Below are 16,222 nucleotides of genomic sequence, written 5' to 3'. Positions count from 1 at the left end.
TTCCTAGGGCAGTGTAGGCACCCGTGCAGCCTTTTGATGCTCTGCAACCTCCACTGTTAAAATCTTCCACTGTCCATGGTCTTGCTTCTGCTGCAGGGATTGTTCCACCTCCTCATGAAGCCAAGGTCAGAAAAAAATACATAGATGAGTTAGAGTGTTAATCTTAATTAGTATTGAGAGGAGAAGGCTGAGAGGGAATCTGATCAATGTCTATAAATCTCTGAGGGGTGGGTGTCAGGATGAAGCTGCCAGGCTCTTTGTGGTGGTGCCCAGTGATAGGACAATGAACAACAGGTACAAGCTGGAACAGAGGAGGCTCCACCTCAACATGAGGAGACACTTCTGTATGGTGAGGGTGATGGAGCTCTGGAGCAGGCTGCCCACAGAGGTTGTGGAGTCTCCTACTCTGCAGACTCTCCAAACCCCACCTGGATTTGTTCCTGTGTGACCTACCCTAGCTGATCTTGCTTTGGCAGGGGGGTTGGACTGGATGATCTCTGCAGGTCCCTTCCAACCCCTAACATTCTGTGATTATCTGATCAAATGTAGCTATCTGAGTGTCTCAGGGAATAACACTGACTGGCTAGCTGAGGAAATGCATGTGCTGGACATGCACTGGAGCCCAGGGAAAACGCTGGAGAAGGCTTGCTCCACTCCATGCCCTTCTGTGTGTGTCTGGACTAGGAAGAGCCAAGGGCTTTGGGACCAATTTGGTTTTGACCTCTTTCAGTTACAAAGAAGATGATGATTTTGAGACGGATTCTGATGACCTGATAGAGATGACTGGGGAAGGAGCTGATGAACAACAAGACAACAGTGAAACTATTGAGAAAGTCCTGGACATCAGGCTTGGGAAAAAAGGAGGTGTGTAGCTCTGGAAAAGGCCTTTATTGCTGATGTCAGTCACGTGCACTCGCAGCCTCTCTTGAGCCGGTGCAGTGCTTTTACAACTTCAAAGTGGGGCCAAGGGTTGTTTCAGTGCTCTTCCCCCTTTGCTCAGTGCCTCTTATTTATGTCTTCTAGCAGCTTTTGTAAAATTAAGTACTGAAAATCCTCCAATGTCAAGTTTATGTGCTTGGCAGCTTTCATTTGGCGTTGCAGGCACATGAAAGCTGCCTTCATTGTTCTGCAATTCTTGCTCTTCTCTTCTTTGAGATATAGAATAGATCTTCCAGTAGAGTCACTTCTCATAGCTCCATTGACAAAGCCATGATGAAAATAAAGCTGCTGTTTTGTTCTCAGAGCCCGACAAAAGGGGGTTTGTCAAAGTGAATGGTGGCTGAATGTTGGCAAGAGACCTTTCAATTATATTTAAAGCATTTCTGATGGAGAGGTTGGAAAAGATTTTGTTGCAGGGAGAACTTTTTGTGTTGCCTGCCTTAGTGGCTTGCAGGATCTGTAGGATGTCCTTTGTGCTGACACAAAAGATGTATTAGAAAAATAACTTTCTGCCCTAGTGCAGCTGCTGTCCAGTGCCTGGTCACAAAGGCACTGACTGCAGGCTGGTTTCTCGTGCAGCCACTGGTGCTTCCACCACAGTGTACGCGACCGAAGCCAACGGCAACCCCAGCGCCGACTTCGATCCCGAGAAGGACGAGGGAGAGGTTCAGTACCTGATCAAATGGAAAGGCTGGTCATACATCCACAGCACGTGGGAGAGCGAGGAGTCCCTGCAGCAGCAGAAAGTGAAGGGCCTGAAAAAGCTTGAGAACTTCAAGAAGAAAGAGGAGGAGATCAAGCAGTGGTATGCTTTATTCCAAAGGGTCGTTTGGCCTTGGGCAAAGCGTTCTTTAGCCAGGGGTTTGCAGAGGCCTGACAGAAGATGTTTGATTTCTTCTTGCAAAGCAAGTTGCATTCAAAGCACTGGGGTTTGGTGCACAACATTCACATCTCTCTCTGCCTGCTGAGGAACATCCCCCCTCATAAAGGGGATGTCTGTGGCTGTGGTGTTGAAAGTCACAGAAAGAGGCATGGAATCTACAATATTGCCACTTCCTAGGCTTGAGATTTCCTTAGCTGGCAACACATGAATGGTGCTCAGATGTACCTGGCCCAGCAAGTGAGATGTGGGCTTTGCAGCCTTATTGACTCCTGTTAATTATGGGCTTGTCTCTGTGCAAGTTTTTCATCAGTTTGTGCCTGACCTCCCCAGGAACTCTGAGGGGAGGAGCTGTGGTGTGTTTCCCAAGCGAGCAAGCTGGAGCAGCAGCTTCAGTCTCTGAGCCTGGTTTGGAAACTGATGCTTGCAGCAGAGTAAGGCATCATTTGACAGGGAGAGAGCATGAACATCTGAGACGCTGGCTTCTCTGTCATGATTTATAATGATAGGAGGCTTTAGGAGACATCATCTAAGCAGTAGTCTGCTTCAGTGGCTTGTCTCAATGACAGAACCATGCAGGAAAGTAGAGTTTCCATCTGTGGCCTCTAAGCATATGACAGAAGCATTACAGTGGTTTTTTTGGTTTGGATTTTTTATTTTGCATCCAGGCTGGGCAAAGTGTCACCTGAAGACATAGAATATTTCAACTGCCAACAGGAGCTAGCTTCAGAGCTGAACAAACAGTATCAAATAGTGGAGAGAGTCATTGGTAAGTGAACCCAACACTCTTGCAAAAGGGTGAAGTAAGATGTGGGAACTTTAATCTCTGGTGATAGCAGAGTGAGTGCATGGTGCTCTCTTCTTCCCCCTCCTCCAGTACCTTTGGAGAGCAACTAGTGCTAGGTGCAGTGCAGTGTGTGACATTCAGGGCTTTGAGCAGAAGACACCCGTGTTTGCAGATTTGTGCTTACAGGCCATACAAATCACTCTCCCTGCCTGGAGTATGAGGTGATAACTAGTTTCCAAAGAGATGTTGAAGCTGCTGCCGAAGTTCTTTGCCTTCCTGCCTTTGGATGCCAGGGGTCTGCAGCCAAAGCAGCAGTGCAGCCTCAGAGCTTTGTGAGGACCGCTTCGCGTGAGGCGGTTGAGGACGTGTTTAGAGTGCAAGGCAGCTCAGGGCTTAGATTTTCAAGATTACATATTGAAAATAAAATCAGGGCTTACTGAGCACTTCAGTAATACCGCAGCCCTGCGGGTCAGAGGTGCTGGCAGCCAGCTGCTTTGGGAATTGGCTCGGATTGCTGCTTAACCTACCCCCTCACAATGCCTACACAAGCGCTGGGGTGCGAGGCAGCGGCAGCCTGCCTGCCCTGCTCCCTCTGCTGGCGGCCGGCGCTCCAAACTCTTCCTTCCCTTCTGTCTCCAAACACAGCTGTGAAGACCAGCAAGTCTGCAATGGGACATTCGGATTTCCCAGGTAAAGGAGCATTTTCTGCTTCCTCTGAGCTTATTCTGCTAGCCCAGACCTGTCTTGTGGTCGCTGGGGTGGCTCAGGCTGCCCTGTGAGCCACGTGTGTGGCTCAGCCGCACAACCGCAGCTGCTGAGGCTCATTTCTCTTATGGCCTATTTTGCAGCAAACAGTCGCAAAACATCCTCAAATGACCCTGAATACCTGTGTAAGTGGATGGGGCTGCCCTATGCTGAGTGCAGCTGGGAGGATGAGGCTCTGATCAGCAAGAAATTCCAGCACTGCATCGACAGCTTCAACAACCGGAACAACTCCAAAACCATTCCGACCCGGGACTGCAAGGTTTGCTTCCTTCTCTCCTCTCCTTTCCTCTTGCTGGCTGATGACACAAGCAGTGGGAAGGTGAAGTTTTGTCAGGATAAATGTCAGAGAACATTTCCCCAGCCTCCCACCGGTGGTTGCTTGCTGTTCTTGTATGGCACTTCAGAAGGCAGAGACACGAACCCCCTTTTGCTTTCATTTGCTCTGGGCACATTGAGAACATTATGTCCCCCTGGGGAGTGGGAGGCTTAGTTAATCTTGCAAAGTGCTTCCTCCTCAGATGGAGCTTCTGCAGAAATGCAAAGTTTTAATGTCAGTTGGATGGGAAAAAAAAAAAGCCATACCTGGGCAAGGATGCAAGGTGCTGATGTAGTGGAGAAAAGGACAGAGATAATGGAAGGGAAAACAAGAGGATAAAAAAAAACGAAGGGGAGCTTTTTGCATCTCATGTTCAGCTTTCTGTGCTCTTCAGGGGCCTGGTTGTCAGAACCAGAGGACAGCAGGCAAAGCACAACACTGTGGAGTGGTTTGATGGGCTGCAAGCATCAGCACTGGCTAGGGAAATGTAGATGGACTTGAACAAATTAGCAGATAGCCATTCTGTGCTGGATTTTCAGCCTTACTTGGTCTTTCTCTTCAGTGGGCTCACAGCACCTTCTTTTCCAGGTGTTGAAGCAGAGGCCAAGGTTTGTTGCCCTGAAGAAACAACCTTCTTACATTGGTGGTGAGAACCTAGAGCTGCGAGATTACCAGCTGGAGGGCCTCAACTGGCTTGCTCACTCGTGGTGCAAGTATGTACAGATGCTCTGTGACAGGCATTTTGTCTCCTGGTGTTTGCCCCAGTGGGATCTGACCTTATGGTGTTCAAGTGAGGTCTTTACTCATCCTGCTTCTGCAGCTTGCAGGATTTCAGATGTGACTGTGCCCAGCTGCCTTGCAGATGCTGCAAGCAGGAACTATCTGGGGCATGAACTCGAGAAGTCTTGTGCAAAACCAAAACCCATTTTGCCTGCCTGGGCCTGCTCACATGCTGGATTTGGCTGCTGTGTGAGCATGGCATGTATCAGCCTTTATTTTCCATTGCTCTCACTGAAAAAAAGAGGTTCCTATCTTGGCATGCTTACACATTGTTCAAGCCTTTGAGAGATGTCCTTCTAAAATCAGGCCACTGACTCCCCTCTTCCTTAGCCTTTGTCCTTGCCTGCCAGTTTGGAGTGTTCCTTTTTGGAAGTTCCTTGCTATGTGCAGGGTTCAGATCAATGTCTTTGCACTGCTCCCCTTCTGTCCCTGTTTTGGGTTGCTCTTCCTGCTGGTGCACAGTAAGTGAGCAGTGGTGAAAGCATGCACTCAGACAGCACTTAAATTTGTTCTCTTCTTTCTCAGGAACAACAGTGTGATCCTGGCTGATGAAATGGGCCTGGGCAAGACAATTCAGACAATATCCTTCCTGTCGTACCTCTTCCATCAGCATCAGCTCTACGGCCCTTTCCTGGTGGTGGTGCCCTTGTCCACTCTCACCTCATGGCAGAGAGAGTTTGAAGTCTGGGCACCAGAGATAAATGTGGTGGTTTACATCGGAGACCTGATGAGCAGGAACATGGTGAGTATCAGAAAGCAAAGGGTGTGGGGTCTGGTGATGAGGAAAGCAACTGTTGGGACTGTAGTGGTGTCACTGGGGAGATGCTGCATTCAGCTGGCAGATGAGGGCACTGGATGAGGGCACTATCACAGCAGCAGGCTGGATGACACAACTGAACCATGTGGGCACTAAAATGAACTGCTCCTTGGGCACCCTGAGCTCCTCATATGGCACCTTGAACATCAGAGGCTTGGACTTGGTTGAAGTCTCTGGCCACAGCTACACCAGAACAACAATTGTTAACTCATCCCTTTCAGTAGTGTGAACTGAGTGTCAACTTTGGTCTCCTCTCACAGATCCGTGAATATGAGTGGATCCACTCTCAGTCCAAAAGGTTGAAATTCAATGCACTTATCACAACATATGAGATCCTCCTCAAGGATAAGGTGGGTAGTAGTCCAAGGATGTTTCTTACAGAATCACAGAATGGTAGGGGTTGGAAGGGACCTCCAGAGATCATCAACTCCAACCCCCTTGTCAGAGCAAGATCACCTAGGGCAGGTCACACAGGAACACATCCAGGTGGGGTTTGGGTTTGGAGAGTCTCCAGAGAAGGAGACTCCACAACCTCTCTGGGCAGCCTGCTCCAGGGCTCCATCTCCCTCACCATACAGAAGTGTCTCCTCATGTTGGTCCTTGTCCTGTCACTAGGCACCACCAAAAAGAGCCTGGCACCTTCATCCTCACACCTACCCCTCAGAGATTTATAGCTGTTAATAAGATCCCCTTTCAGCCTTCTCCAGACTAAACAGTCCCAGGTCCCTCAGCCTTTCTTCATGGCAGAGATGTTCCAATCCCAGTCATCCTTTGTAGTTCTCTGTTGGACTCTCTCCAGCAGATCCCTGTCTCTCTTGACTTGGAGAGCACAAAACTGGACACAGTATTCCAGAGTAGAGGGAGAGGAGAACCTCCCTAGACCTGCTGGACACACTTTTCTTGATGCTTTTCTCTTGCTTACAAAGGGGAGAGCCAGAGGAGTGACAGAGGACATGAAGCTACGTTTGCTTGCCAGAAATGCAGAGGGGATGTAGGACACTCACTGCAGTGTCTTCTCTCCTGTGCTCTGCACTCTTGTGGTGCTCTTGTCACTTGTAAGAGCAGGCAGGGCAGGTTTGGCCTGATTTAATTTTAACCTAGTTAAGAGGACAAAGCAGCCCAGTGAACTGCAGGAGTTCTGCCCAGCATGGCTGATGGTCAGCTCTCCTCTCCAGCGAGGCCAAAGCAGCGCAGGCACCTTGGTCCCGGGTTTTGTTAAGTGAAACTCTTGTGGGCCCAGCTCCTTTGGTGGTGTGTCCAGCACCAGGGCTGGAGCAGGACATCCTGGAAAGCACACACTGCAGTGCTTTCTGGCCATGGAGACACAAGCATGTGCAAGGTGGTGGGGCTTGTCTGAGCCAGCATCTCCTTGGGTCCCATTTTTGTTCTCTTCTCCTGCTCCAGGCCGTTCTGGGCAGTATTAACTGGGCCTTCCTGGGCGTGGATGAAGCCCATCGCTTGAAGAACGACGACTCTCTGCTCTACAAGACATTGATTGATTTCAAGTCCAACCACAGGCTGCTGATCACTGGCACCCCACTTCAAAATTCACTCAAAGAGCTCTGGTCCCTGCTGCATTTCATCATGCCGGAGAAGTAAGTGCCCCTGTGGTCCTTCCACATCCCTCTGTGGCCATTCCTGCCTGGTAAATAGATTCCAGGGAGTGCAGAGTGGCAGAAACCCCTACATTAAATCCCTGGGCTCAACTCAGTGGGAATGAAGCAATGAAAGCGGTGCAAACATTGGTAGGGAAAACCAGAGGTTAAATGACTAATAGAAGGAGTATTTGTGGCAGCAAATTGTATGGGGAAACCTAATCCATGCCTTTCAGAGCTGTCTTAGAGCCACCTCTAAAAAGCTGAACTTGTTTTGAGCAATCATCCCAACCATTTCTGAGGCTTGCAGTATGTTGTGGTGCAGCCAAACTCCCCAGCCATTTTATGGGAGCATTGCTCAAGGACAGTGCTGTCTTAGCTGGTTGTGCTCCTGTCCACATTATCACAAATGTTTTGCTCTCTTGAAAAGAAAAGGTGCTGTCTTGCATTGTTGAGGCTAAGACAGGCATGTCCCAAAACTCACTAAAATGATGTTTGACTGACAAACTATAGAATCACAGAATGGGTGGGCTGGAAGGGACCTACAAAGGTCATCCAGTCCAACCCTCTCTGCACTCAGCAGGGACATCCTCAACTACATCAGGTTGCCCAGAGCCCTGTTGAGCCTCACCTTGAATATCTCCAGGGAAAGGGTTCCAAGCACCTCCCTGGGCAACCTGTTCCAGTGTTCCACCACCCTCATGGTGCAGAACTTGTTCCTAACATCCCATCTAAATCTGCTGTGCTCTGCCTTGAAACGATTGGCAATGATGTGTCTTGTGCAGCAGGGCAGGAGCTGCTGTGTGGTGTGATAAGACAAGAGGTATTCTGACCCTCTCTGCTTCTCATTTCTGTTGCTAGGTTTGAGTTCTGGGAGGATTTTGAAGAGGATCACGGGAAAGGTAGAGAGAATGGCTACCAGAGCCTTCACAAGGTCCTGGAGCCATTTCTCCTACGCAGAGTGAAGAAGGATGTGGAGAAATCTTTGCCAGCCAAAGTGGAGCAGATCCTTCGTGTGGAGATGTCTGCTTTGCAGAAGCAGTATTACAAGTGAGTCACTTCTGAAGTTACTGGGAGTGCCAGGAGAAATGGGCACATCTTTCTGTGTGCTCAGTGTACTGTGGCCTTCAGAATGCAATGTCACAGGCATCACCTGTAGTACCAGGAGCTTCACAGTAGGAGTTTCAGGTAGGGTAGTTGATCTTTTTCCTTCTGAAAAAACATCTCTAAGGCCACTGGAGATGGTGGTGTAGAATGATGTGTTTCAGCTGGTCAGCTTTGGAGGACAGAGGCTGTGTCTTTCCTGGGAGAGGAAAGCTCCCCACAGAACTGTGGTGCTGTTTAATATTAAACTGTAGTAATATCAACAGGAAAGTAAGGTTGGGCTTTCTAGTCAGGAGCCAACAGTATCCTCTAGAAGTGAAGAGAGATGGAGGGAGGGAAGTTGATTGATGCCTGAACAAGACACTCCTGCAGGTTTTGTTCCTCTGAGGCTCCAGCATGCCCACTGTGCACTGTGGAAGGATTTAGAGTTTTCACTTTCTTGCCTGTAGGTGGATTTTGACAAGAAACTATAAAGCTCTTTCCAAGGGAACGAGGGGGAGCACATCTGGTTTCCTGAACATTGTGATGGAGTTGAAAAAGTGCTGCAACCACTGCTACCTTATTAAACCTCCTGAGGAAAATGAGAGAGAGAATGGCCTTGAGACCCTGCAGGTGGGCAGTGCCTTTGGTTACTATTGGTTTTTCTTAGCTTTCCCCTTCTTCCTATCCTCCCACCAAGATAAGATCTGGTGGAGCCTTAGCTTCTGCTGCTTTTCCATTAGAAACAGTCCTCACAGCTAAGGCTGAGCCCCTGAATGTCCTGCTGTGCCCTTGTACTGCAGGCAGTGCTTTGTGGGAGGTGCTTTTGTGTGTGGCCTTTGGGTAAATCCAGATGATTTGATTAGAGGTGTACAGGAGAAGCATGGCCCCAAAAGAGCCACCTCTGTGTAGATAAGGTAAAGTTGGAAGGCATCAGCTGGAATGACCATTACTCCTTCAGTCTCTGGTCAGGAGCAGTGGGAAGCTGATTCTCTTGGACAAGCTGCTGACCAGGCTGCGGGAGAGAGGCAACAGGGTGCTGATCTTCTCCCAGATGGTGAGGATGCTGGACATCTTGGCAGAGTACCTGACTATCAAACACTACCCTTTTCAGGTGAGAGACAGTGTGGAAAGCAGTGGGGTTCACAGAGGCTCCAGGGACACCGAGAGGGAGCCTGGGCGATGGCACTCGATGAGTTTCCCAGGGCTTGTGGGCCGGGATTATGGGCTGCACTTCCTCAAATACACTGGAGGGAGCTGAGAAGTCCCTTCAGTTCAGTGTGGCTCTGTAAAACACACAGGCAGGCCTCTGCTTTGGGCTCTGTCCTGTGGTAAACACAGAGGAGAGAATCCCTGGCGGGCAGCCTGTAACGAGAGCTGCTGTGTCACCCTCCTGCCCTGGCGCCGCCGCGGGTTAAGGCAGGGCACTTCTTTTTAATTGGCAGTTATTTTTAATTATGAAATGCTGCAGGCAGGGAAGGGGGCTGTAAGGCTCCCAGAACGTGGCTGCAGCAGCTCCTCAGGGCTCCTTTGCCTTCTGTCTTGTATCATTATCGTTGAACTTTGCAGCGCTTGGACGGCTCGATCAAAGGGGAGATCCGAAAGCAGGCGCTGGACCACTTCAACGCCGACGGCTCTGAGGTACCACAGCTGGGGCTGCCCTGCTTCAGGAGGGTCTGGGTGGGCTGTCTGAGCTGTGGGCATTCATGGCTGAACCATAGGTGACTGCCAGGAGGGAATAAGTTGGGTTCATTTCTCTTTACAGGACCCCAGATACTTTTAAAGACATAGATCTGGCAGGCTTTGCAGCTAGCCAGGTTTCTCATTTTAAATGTCCTGCACCCCCAGACCGTGCAGGTGCCATCTCCAGAATGCCCCAAAGAGGCTGGGAAGGGCCAGAATTTAGCAATTCTCTTCCCATGGTCCAGGAAATGAGCTGGTTGCTAAATGATTCCTCCAGTCTGAAGCTGGTCTGAAATGGCAGAGTCAAAAGGGGGCTTTTAAGCGTTGGCAGGCAGCAGACTCCAGCCTAACAGGAGGGGGTGTCTCGAGCCTCTCTTCTGAGCTTGCTGACTCACAGTGACTGGTGTGAGGCACTTGTTCTGTGCCACAGTCAGCCCAGCTGGGACAAATACCTCTGCTCCCTCCAGAAGCCTGGGCTGAAGGAGGATTCTTGACACAGGAGGTACAGTTCAGTGCTTCATGGTGGTTGGAAAGTTGACACAAGTGAGGAGACAGTGAGTGGGAAAGGAGCAGGAATGCCCACAGGATCTGCCCTTTTTCCTGGGGGCTCAGACATTCTGGCTCTATCCTGGCACCCCATGCCCTTGAGCAGTGACTCAGTGTGTAGTTGCTGATCTCACCCCCAGCAGGCATCAGGCAACAAAAAGGACGTTTGCCTCTGCCTCCGTAGGAGTGTGGTGGGCAGCATGCTCTGACCTTCAAAAGTGACTCCAAGCTGCTCTTAACCTGAGCTGTTAGTGTTACTGTCCCAAAAGGATGCATGACAGGCCCTTCCTGGAATAGCACAACTGTCACCCCTGCCAGCACTGCCTCACCTTAAAGTCCAGTGGTGCTGACCCTGTGTGAACAGGGTGTGGGAAGGAAATCCTCTTTCTGGATGAGTGCAGCAGAGCCTTCCCTCCCTTTCCTTGCACAGCTTTGAAGTCACCACTGTTATTTGATGTTGACAGTTAGCTCATGGATGCTTTTTTCTTTCCTCCAGGACTTCTGTTTCTTGTTGTCAACACGAGCTGGAGGGCTGGGAATTAATCTGGCCTCTGCTGATACTGTTGTGATCTTTGACTCGGACTGGAACCCACAAAATGATCTTCAGGCTCAGGCTCGAGCTCACCGGATTGGGCAAAAGAAGCAGGTTGGAAGAGTTGCCTGGCTTGTTTTCTCTGTGGCTTCAGTGTGGGCATCTAAACAGGCTCCAAGACCTTCTGAAAATGTGGTCTCTTTGCTCCCCAACTCAAGCAGAAAGCCAGGAAACAACAAAAAAAACAGCCTAAATTTGCCCAGTCCCAGGTCCTTTCTGTAGGCTTGGTTCAAAACCAAGAACCCAACCCATGGTGTTGCACTTCTCTGCTAGGGGACTCTGATCTTTCTTGCTCTGAAAAATTTGGAGTACAAGGGACTCTGGAATGAGCTGCCCAGGGAGGCTGTGGCTGCCTCCTCCCTGGGGGTGTTTAAGGCCAGATTGGATGAGGCCTTGAGCAGCTGAGCCTAGTTGAGAGGCATCCCTGCCCATGGTGGGGAGGTTGGAGCAGATGATCTCTGAGGTCCCTTCCCAAGCTAAGCCATTCTGTGAAAGCAGAACATCCACCTTGCTAGGGATTTATTAGATGTGTGAGAAGTTGGGTGCCAGTCTGGATTGAGAACGATTGTTGCAGAAGATTGTTGCTCTGTGCTTAGCCACGCTGCAGGATCTGTGTTAACCAGCCTGAGTTTAGCTGATCCCCCTGAGACATAAAAAGCATCTGATGGGTTTTAGTCTGCAAGAGAGACATCTGTGCATGAAGGGCATCAGCAGACTGGTCTGTGAAACCAGCGAGGGATGCATTGCTGTGTCAGCAGAGCATGCTCAGGTGCAGGGAATAGATCTGTTCTCCTCTTGTCCTGCAGGTGAACATTTACCGCCTGGTCACAAAGGGTACGGTGGAGGAGGAGATCATTGAGAGGGCCAAGAAGAAGATGGTGCTGGACCACCTGGTGATCCAGCGCATGGACACCACCGGCCGCACCGTGCTGGACAACAACTCCGGCAGGTCCAAGTAAGTCATCTGCTCTGGGGGGGTCCAAGTGAGTGATCTGCTCTGGGGGGGTCCAAGTGAGTAATCTGCTCTGGGGGGGTCCAAGTAAGTCATCTGCTCTGGGGGGTCCAAGTAAGTCATCTGCTCTGGGTTGTCTAAGTGAGTGATCTACTCGAGGCTGCATCTGGAATGTTGTGTCCAGTTCTGGGCTCCTCAGGTCAAGAAGGACCTCAGGGAACTGCTTGAAAGAGTCCAGCGCAGAGCCACAAAGGTGCTGGAGGGAGTGGAACATCTTCCTTATGAGGAGAGACTGAGGGAGCTGAGGGCTCTTTAGCTTGGAGAGGAGGAGGCTGAGGGTGACCTCATTCATGTTCATAAAGCTGGGCTGGGTGAGTGCCCAGAGGCTGGAGCCAGGCTCTGCTGGGGGATGCCCAATGCCAGCACAAGGGGCAGTGGTGGAAGGTGAGGCATAGGAAGCTCCATGGAAACAGGAGGAAGAATTATTTCACTGTGAGAGTGACAGAAACACTGGAACAGGCTGCTCAGGGGGGTTGTGGAGTCTCCCTCTCTGGAGATACTCACCTGGATGTGTTCCTCTGTGACCTGCTCCAGGTGATCCTGCTCTGGCAGGGGGGTTGGACTGGATGATCTTTCAAGGTCCCTTCCAGCCTGTAACATTCTGTGATTGTGTCAGGAGGCAGAACCAGCTTCACCTGCTGGTGTCTCACAGTATTTGATAGGATGCAGGGCAGGAGGCTAGTAAACAGTGGCAGCTTCCACATGTGGTTTAGGCTGCTGTTAGTTTGGACACATAGCATAAAGATGATCAGAAAAAAACCCTGATTTTAATGCATTACCTGTTTTTCCTTCTGTCTTCCTTCTAGAGATCATCCTGGTCTGAGGGAACCAGCTGGTGATGGTAGAACAGTTTGGCAGTGACCTCAGACTCTCCTCATTTCTGCCCCCTAGCAGATAGCCATTGTTCCCTTGACAGTAGTGTCTGTGCTAGAGCAGGAAAGAGATGAATAAAAAAGCTTTTTGTAGTGCTGAGTAGCAAATTTCCCTCTTGCTTTAATTAGGCAAAACTTTGGCATGGTTTTGTGCTGTACCAATGCTGACTTAACAGCTCAAAACACACTTTTCTCCTCATTCTTGCAGCTCAAATCCTTTCAACAAGGAGGAGCTGACAGCTATTCTGAAGTTTGGAGCTGAAGATCTCTTCAAGGAGCTTGAAGGGGAAGAGTCAGAGCCTCAGGTAGTTGGAAATTGAAATCACTTAGCTGTCTGTAGTCCTCTGCAGGTGTGCATGGGGGATCAGGTGTGTGTGCTGCCTCTTTGTACTTGCTCTGTGCATGAGAGCAGGTCAGTGAACAGGGCATGTTTGAGTCTGCAGAAGCTGAAAAAAGAGAGTTCTGGGGCTGGGGGGTCAGAGGGCTGAGGAGAGAGCACCTTGTTGTTTGGGGTTAGATGGCAGGGGCCACCAAGAAAGTGCCTTGGCTCCCAAGGCTTCATTAGCTAGTTAGAGCACAGCCTGCTGAGAACTCCTCTCCCTGCTGCCTCAGAACACTTCCTCAGCATCCTTTTTTGGTTGTTCTCACGGAGACAGGAGTCAGCACAGCAAAGTCAAGTAGGTCGCTCTCTCCTTGCCTCAGCGCTGCTTGAGAGTTTAGTGCTGAGTGCTTTGCCCAGTTCTCTTCACAGCCTGAGCAGCAGAGCTTCCCCTGGGGTAAACAGCCCACAGTTAATAGATCTCACTCTGGAAACTTTTCCTGCTGCTCAGCCTTGATGTTCCTTTTCTTCTACTCTTATCACCCTTGTTTAGACTCTTTTGTTCCACTCCAGGTGGTTAATCCCTGCCCTCTCTGATGACACCCTGCAGATATTTGCACTTTGTTTAGCTCATATCAGCGAGGTGCACGTGCAGCTTTGCAGCCCACCAGGCTGTTCTTCAAGCCTCTTATTTCCTGCCTGTGCTGAGCGCCCTCCTCTTTATGACTCTTTCTTTCCGGCTGGTAGGAGATGGACATTGATGAGATCCTGCGGCTGGCTGAAACACGGGAGAATGAAGTGTCCACCAGTGCTACTGACGAGCTCCTCTCCCAGTTCAAGGTATGGACCATGCAGCTCTCTGGTGGGGTGCAGGATTGTGCCTTCTTGCCACGGTCAGTGCGAGAGAGGACAAACGAGGCCTGGTTAGATGTGAGCCGTACCAAGAGCTTTGCTGACGGGGTTGCCTGGATTTGGTAGCTGGGGAGGTACAGAGCTGTTAATTTAATTTCCAACAAGTTGATTTGGAAGCCTGTGGACAAAGGGCAGAATTTACCAAATTTGGAAACAAAGCCAATAAGTCAGGGAGGCTCAGCAGTACTCCTTCAGCTGCACGTACTTCCTCAAAAGCTGCTAGCCCAAAGACGTGGCAAGCAACCAGGAACGCAGTGACACAGGGATCAATTATAAAGTAGTTATGGAAGTGTTGGCAAAATTCCTACGGGGAAGGAGTTGAGGCTTAGCAGACAGCTCTAGGGTGTTCCTGCCAGGGGAGAGGATTTCTGAAAGTGCTGTTTTGCTTACAAAAGGTGGCCAACTTTGCAACCATGGAGGAGGAGGAGACGGAGCTGGACGAGCGGTCCCAGAAGGACTGGGACGATATCATTCCAGAGGAGCAGAGGAAAAAGGTGGAGGAAGAAGAAAGGCAGAAAGAATTGGAGGAAATCTACATGCTGCCTCGAATCAGGAGCTCCACCAAAAAGGTACAGCCCAGCTTGAAGAACTGAGAGGCAGGAGATGAGAGCTGATGAAGGCAGCATGCAGGGGAGGCCTTCCTGCCATCCCAGTGCTGCTCTATCTTCTCCAGAGCTGTTCAGGAACAAGGCACAGAGGTAGCTCATGGACCTCTTGTTGGTGTCATGGCTTGTAATGCAGTGTGAGGGCCCACACTGGACTTGGTACAGTTCACCTTGCTTTAGCAGGCAAAACAAAAAGAGCCTGTAGTGAGCACAGGGCAAACTATCCAAGTGTATAATGCAGATTTTACTGCAGGTGATGCCATTTTCTGGCAGTTTTTCTCCTTGGTCCCTCTAGATCCCCAGGTCTAAGTGTGTGTCTGGAAGGCAAAAGAGATACAGTGCCTTCCCAAGTTCTTTTCTAGGTGATGGGATCTACCACTATCCAACAGAAGGCAGGCTGTGCAAGGAGAGTTTTCTGGGACATGGGACTGTAAGGGGTTATGAATTGTTCTCTGGGATGAGCTGGAGGAAAACATTGAAAGTGAAAACTAGAGAGAAGGATAATTCCTACCGGATGGCTCGGGATTGATTTCTGAGCCGTCACACCTGTGGGACTGTGTCACAAACCCACAGTAATCAGTGGGGTTTAATGTGTCCCATACCTCAGTAAATCAAAATGCAACTGTGAAACTGCTGGCTAGAAGCCTCTAAAGGAAGGATAACCACCAGAGCCTGGAAACTGCAAGGATGTGCAGCCTCTCTGGGCTGATCTTGTGAGCTTCTGCATCTTCCGGAAGAGATGCCAAGGTGTTTTACAGCCTGAGAGCGAACTAGTGCCACTGCATGGGAGGGACAGAAAATGCTGGCAGATTAGCAGTTGTTAAGTGTACTGCTCTTTTTCTGGCACATGCAGGCCCAGACAAATGACAGTGAATCAGATGCAGAAACCAAGAGAAGGCTTCAGAGATCATCTGGGTCAGAGAGTGAGACCGACGAGACCGACGATGAGAAGAGACCGAAGCGCAGGGGGCGTCCTCGCAGCGTCAGGAAAGACACCGTGGAAGGATTTACTGATGCTGAAATCAGGAGGTCAGTGCCAAGCACGAGAGACAGTCCAGAAAACAGATCTAGAAATCCCATGCAGGTGGAGAAAGCCCCACATGAATCCAGGAGGTGATCACCTGTAAGCACATCAGTGGCTTATGCAGAGCTGGTTCACTGGGGCAGCTTCTGCACCTTTGTGTAATTCACTTCACTGTCAGCTGCTGACCTGAACATTCTGGTCTGGATTGTCTTCAGCCAGGCTGCAGTGAAGCTAGTACCTTCCTACAATTAATCCTTGGTTTAACTGCACTTCCTGGGCCAAGTGGATTGAGTTAGTTCCATGTTACTCCTGTGGTCTTAAGTCCCATGAAATACAGAGCTGGAGAAGCCAAGGACTCTGGTGGCCTTCCTGACGTTCTTCTGGCAGTAGTCCTGCTCATTTAAGGTTCAGGTGGAAGACCAGCTCTGGCAAAATAACCCCATGTGGAGCACTGGTGCTGTGGATGCCAGTGGTTGTGAGAGCTCTTATTCAGTGTGTCCCTGAAGTCAGCTGAGGGCTGAATTCCAGAGCATTGATTTCTTCTTATATCTTCTAACTCTTGAGCCCTTCTCAAAGATCTTTGTCTTGTGGAAAAGAGAGGCCTGGGAGCTTTCCTGGACTCTTGAGTTCTGATGTATTTTTAAACAGGTAGCAGTCAGACTTTTTTGGATTGCAGCAGTTGTCCCACATTCAGC

At 49.9% G+C, this 16,222-nt stretch overlaps 1 protein-coding gene across 2 annotated transcripts in view; it reads left to right on the top strand.

The window, feature by feature from the left end:
• Nucleotides 1–16,222, top strand: part of CHD2 (chromodomain helicase DNA binding protein 2) — a 57,939-nt gene that overhangs the window by 28,806 nt on the left and 12,911 nt on the right. The window contains exons 8-26 of one of the 2 annotated variants that reach the window (XM_009899023.2): nucleotides 731–864; nucleotides 1,519–1,744; nucleotides 2,488–2,588; nucleotides 3,252–3,296; nucleotides 3,455–3,630; nucleotides 4,276–4,400; nucleotides 4,993–5,209; nucleotides 5,545–5,634; nucleotides 6,689–6,879; nucleotides 7,741–7,929; nucleotides 8,433–8,595; nucleotides 8,924–9,076; nucleotides 9,532–9,603; nucleotides 10,688–10,837; nucleotides 11,590–11,738; nucleotides 12,876–12,972; nucleotides 13,734–13,826; nucleotides 14,294–14,467; nucleotides 15,357–15,532. In XM_009899023.2, coding sequence (XP_009897325.2) covers nucleotides 731–864; nucleotides 1,519–1,744; nucleotides 2,488–2,588; nucleotides 3,252–3,296; nucleotides 3,455–3,630; nucleotides 4,276–4,400; nucleotides 4,993–5,209; nucleotides 5,545–5,634; nucleotides 6,689–6,879; nucleotides 7,741–7,929; nucleotides 8,433–8,595; nucleotides 8,924–9,076; nucleotides 9,532–9,603; nucleotides 10,688–10,837; nucleotides 11,590–11,738; nucleotides 12,876–12,972; nucleotides 13,734–13,826; nucleotides 14,294–14,467; nucleotides 15,357–15,532 — 2,721 coding nt within the window. Of the gene's footprint in view, nucleotides 1–730; nucleotides 865–1,518; nucleotides 1,745–2,468; nucleotides 2,589–3,251; nucleotides 3,297–3,454; nucleotides 3,631–4,275; nucleotides 4,401–4,992; nucleotides 5,210–5,544; nucleotides 5,635–6,688; nucleotides 6,880–7,740; nucleotides 7,930–8,432; nucleotides 8,596–8,923; nucleotides 9,077–9,531; nucleotides 9,604–10,687; nucleotides 10,838–11,589; nucleotides 11,739–12,875; nucleotides 12,973–13,733; nucleotides 13,827–14,293; nucleotides 14,468–15,356; nucleotides 15,533–16,222 lie in introns of those variants that run through there. The other variant, XR_008462656.1, reaches the window with a different exon arrangement.

The sequence above is a fragment of the Dryobates pubescens genome, chromosome 17 (genome assembly GCF_014839835.1).
Source record: "Dryobates pubescens isolate bDryPub1 chromosome 17, bDryPub1.pri, whole genome shotgun sequence".
Classification (NCBI taxonomy): Eukaryota; Metazoa; Chordata; class Aves; order Piciformes; family Picidae; genus Dryobates; species Dryobates pubescens.
The sequence above is the reverse complement of the archived record's forward strand: the minus strand, read 5'-3'. Positions and strand labels throughout refer to the sequence as shown.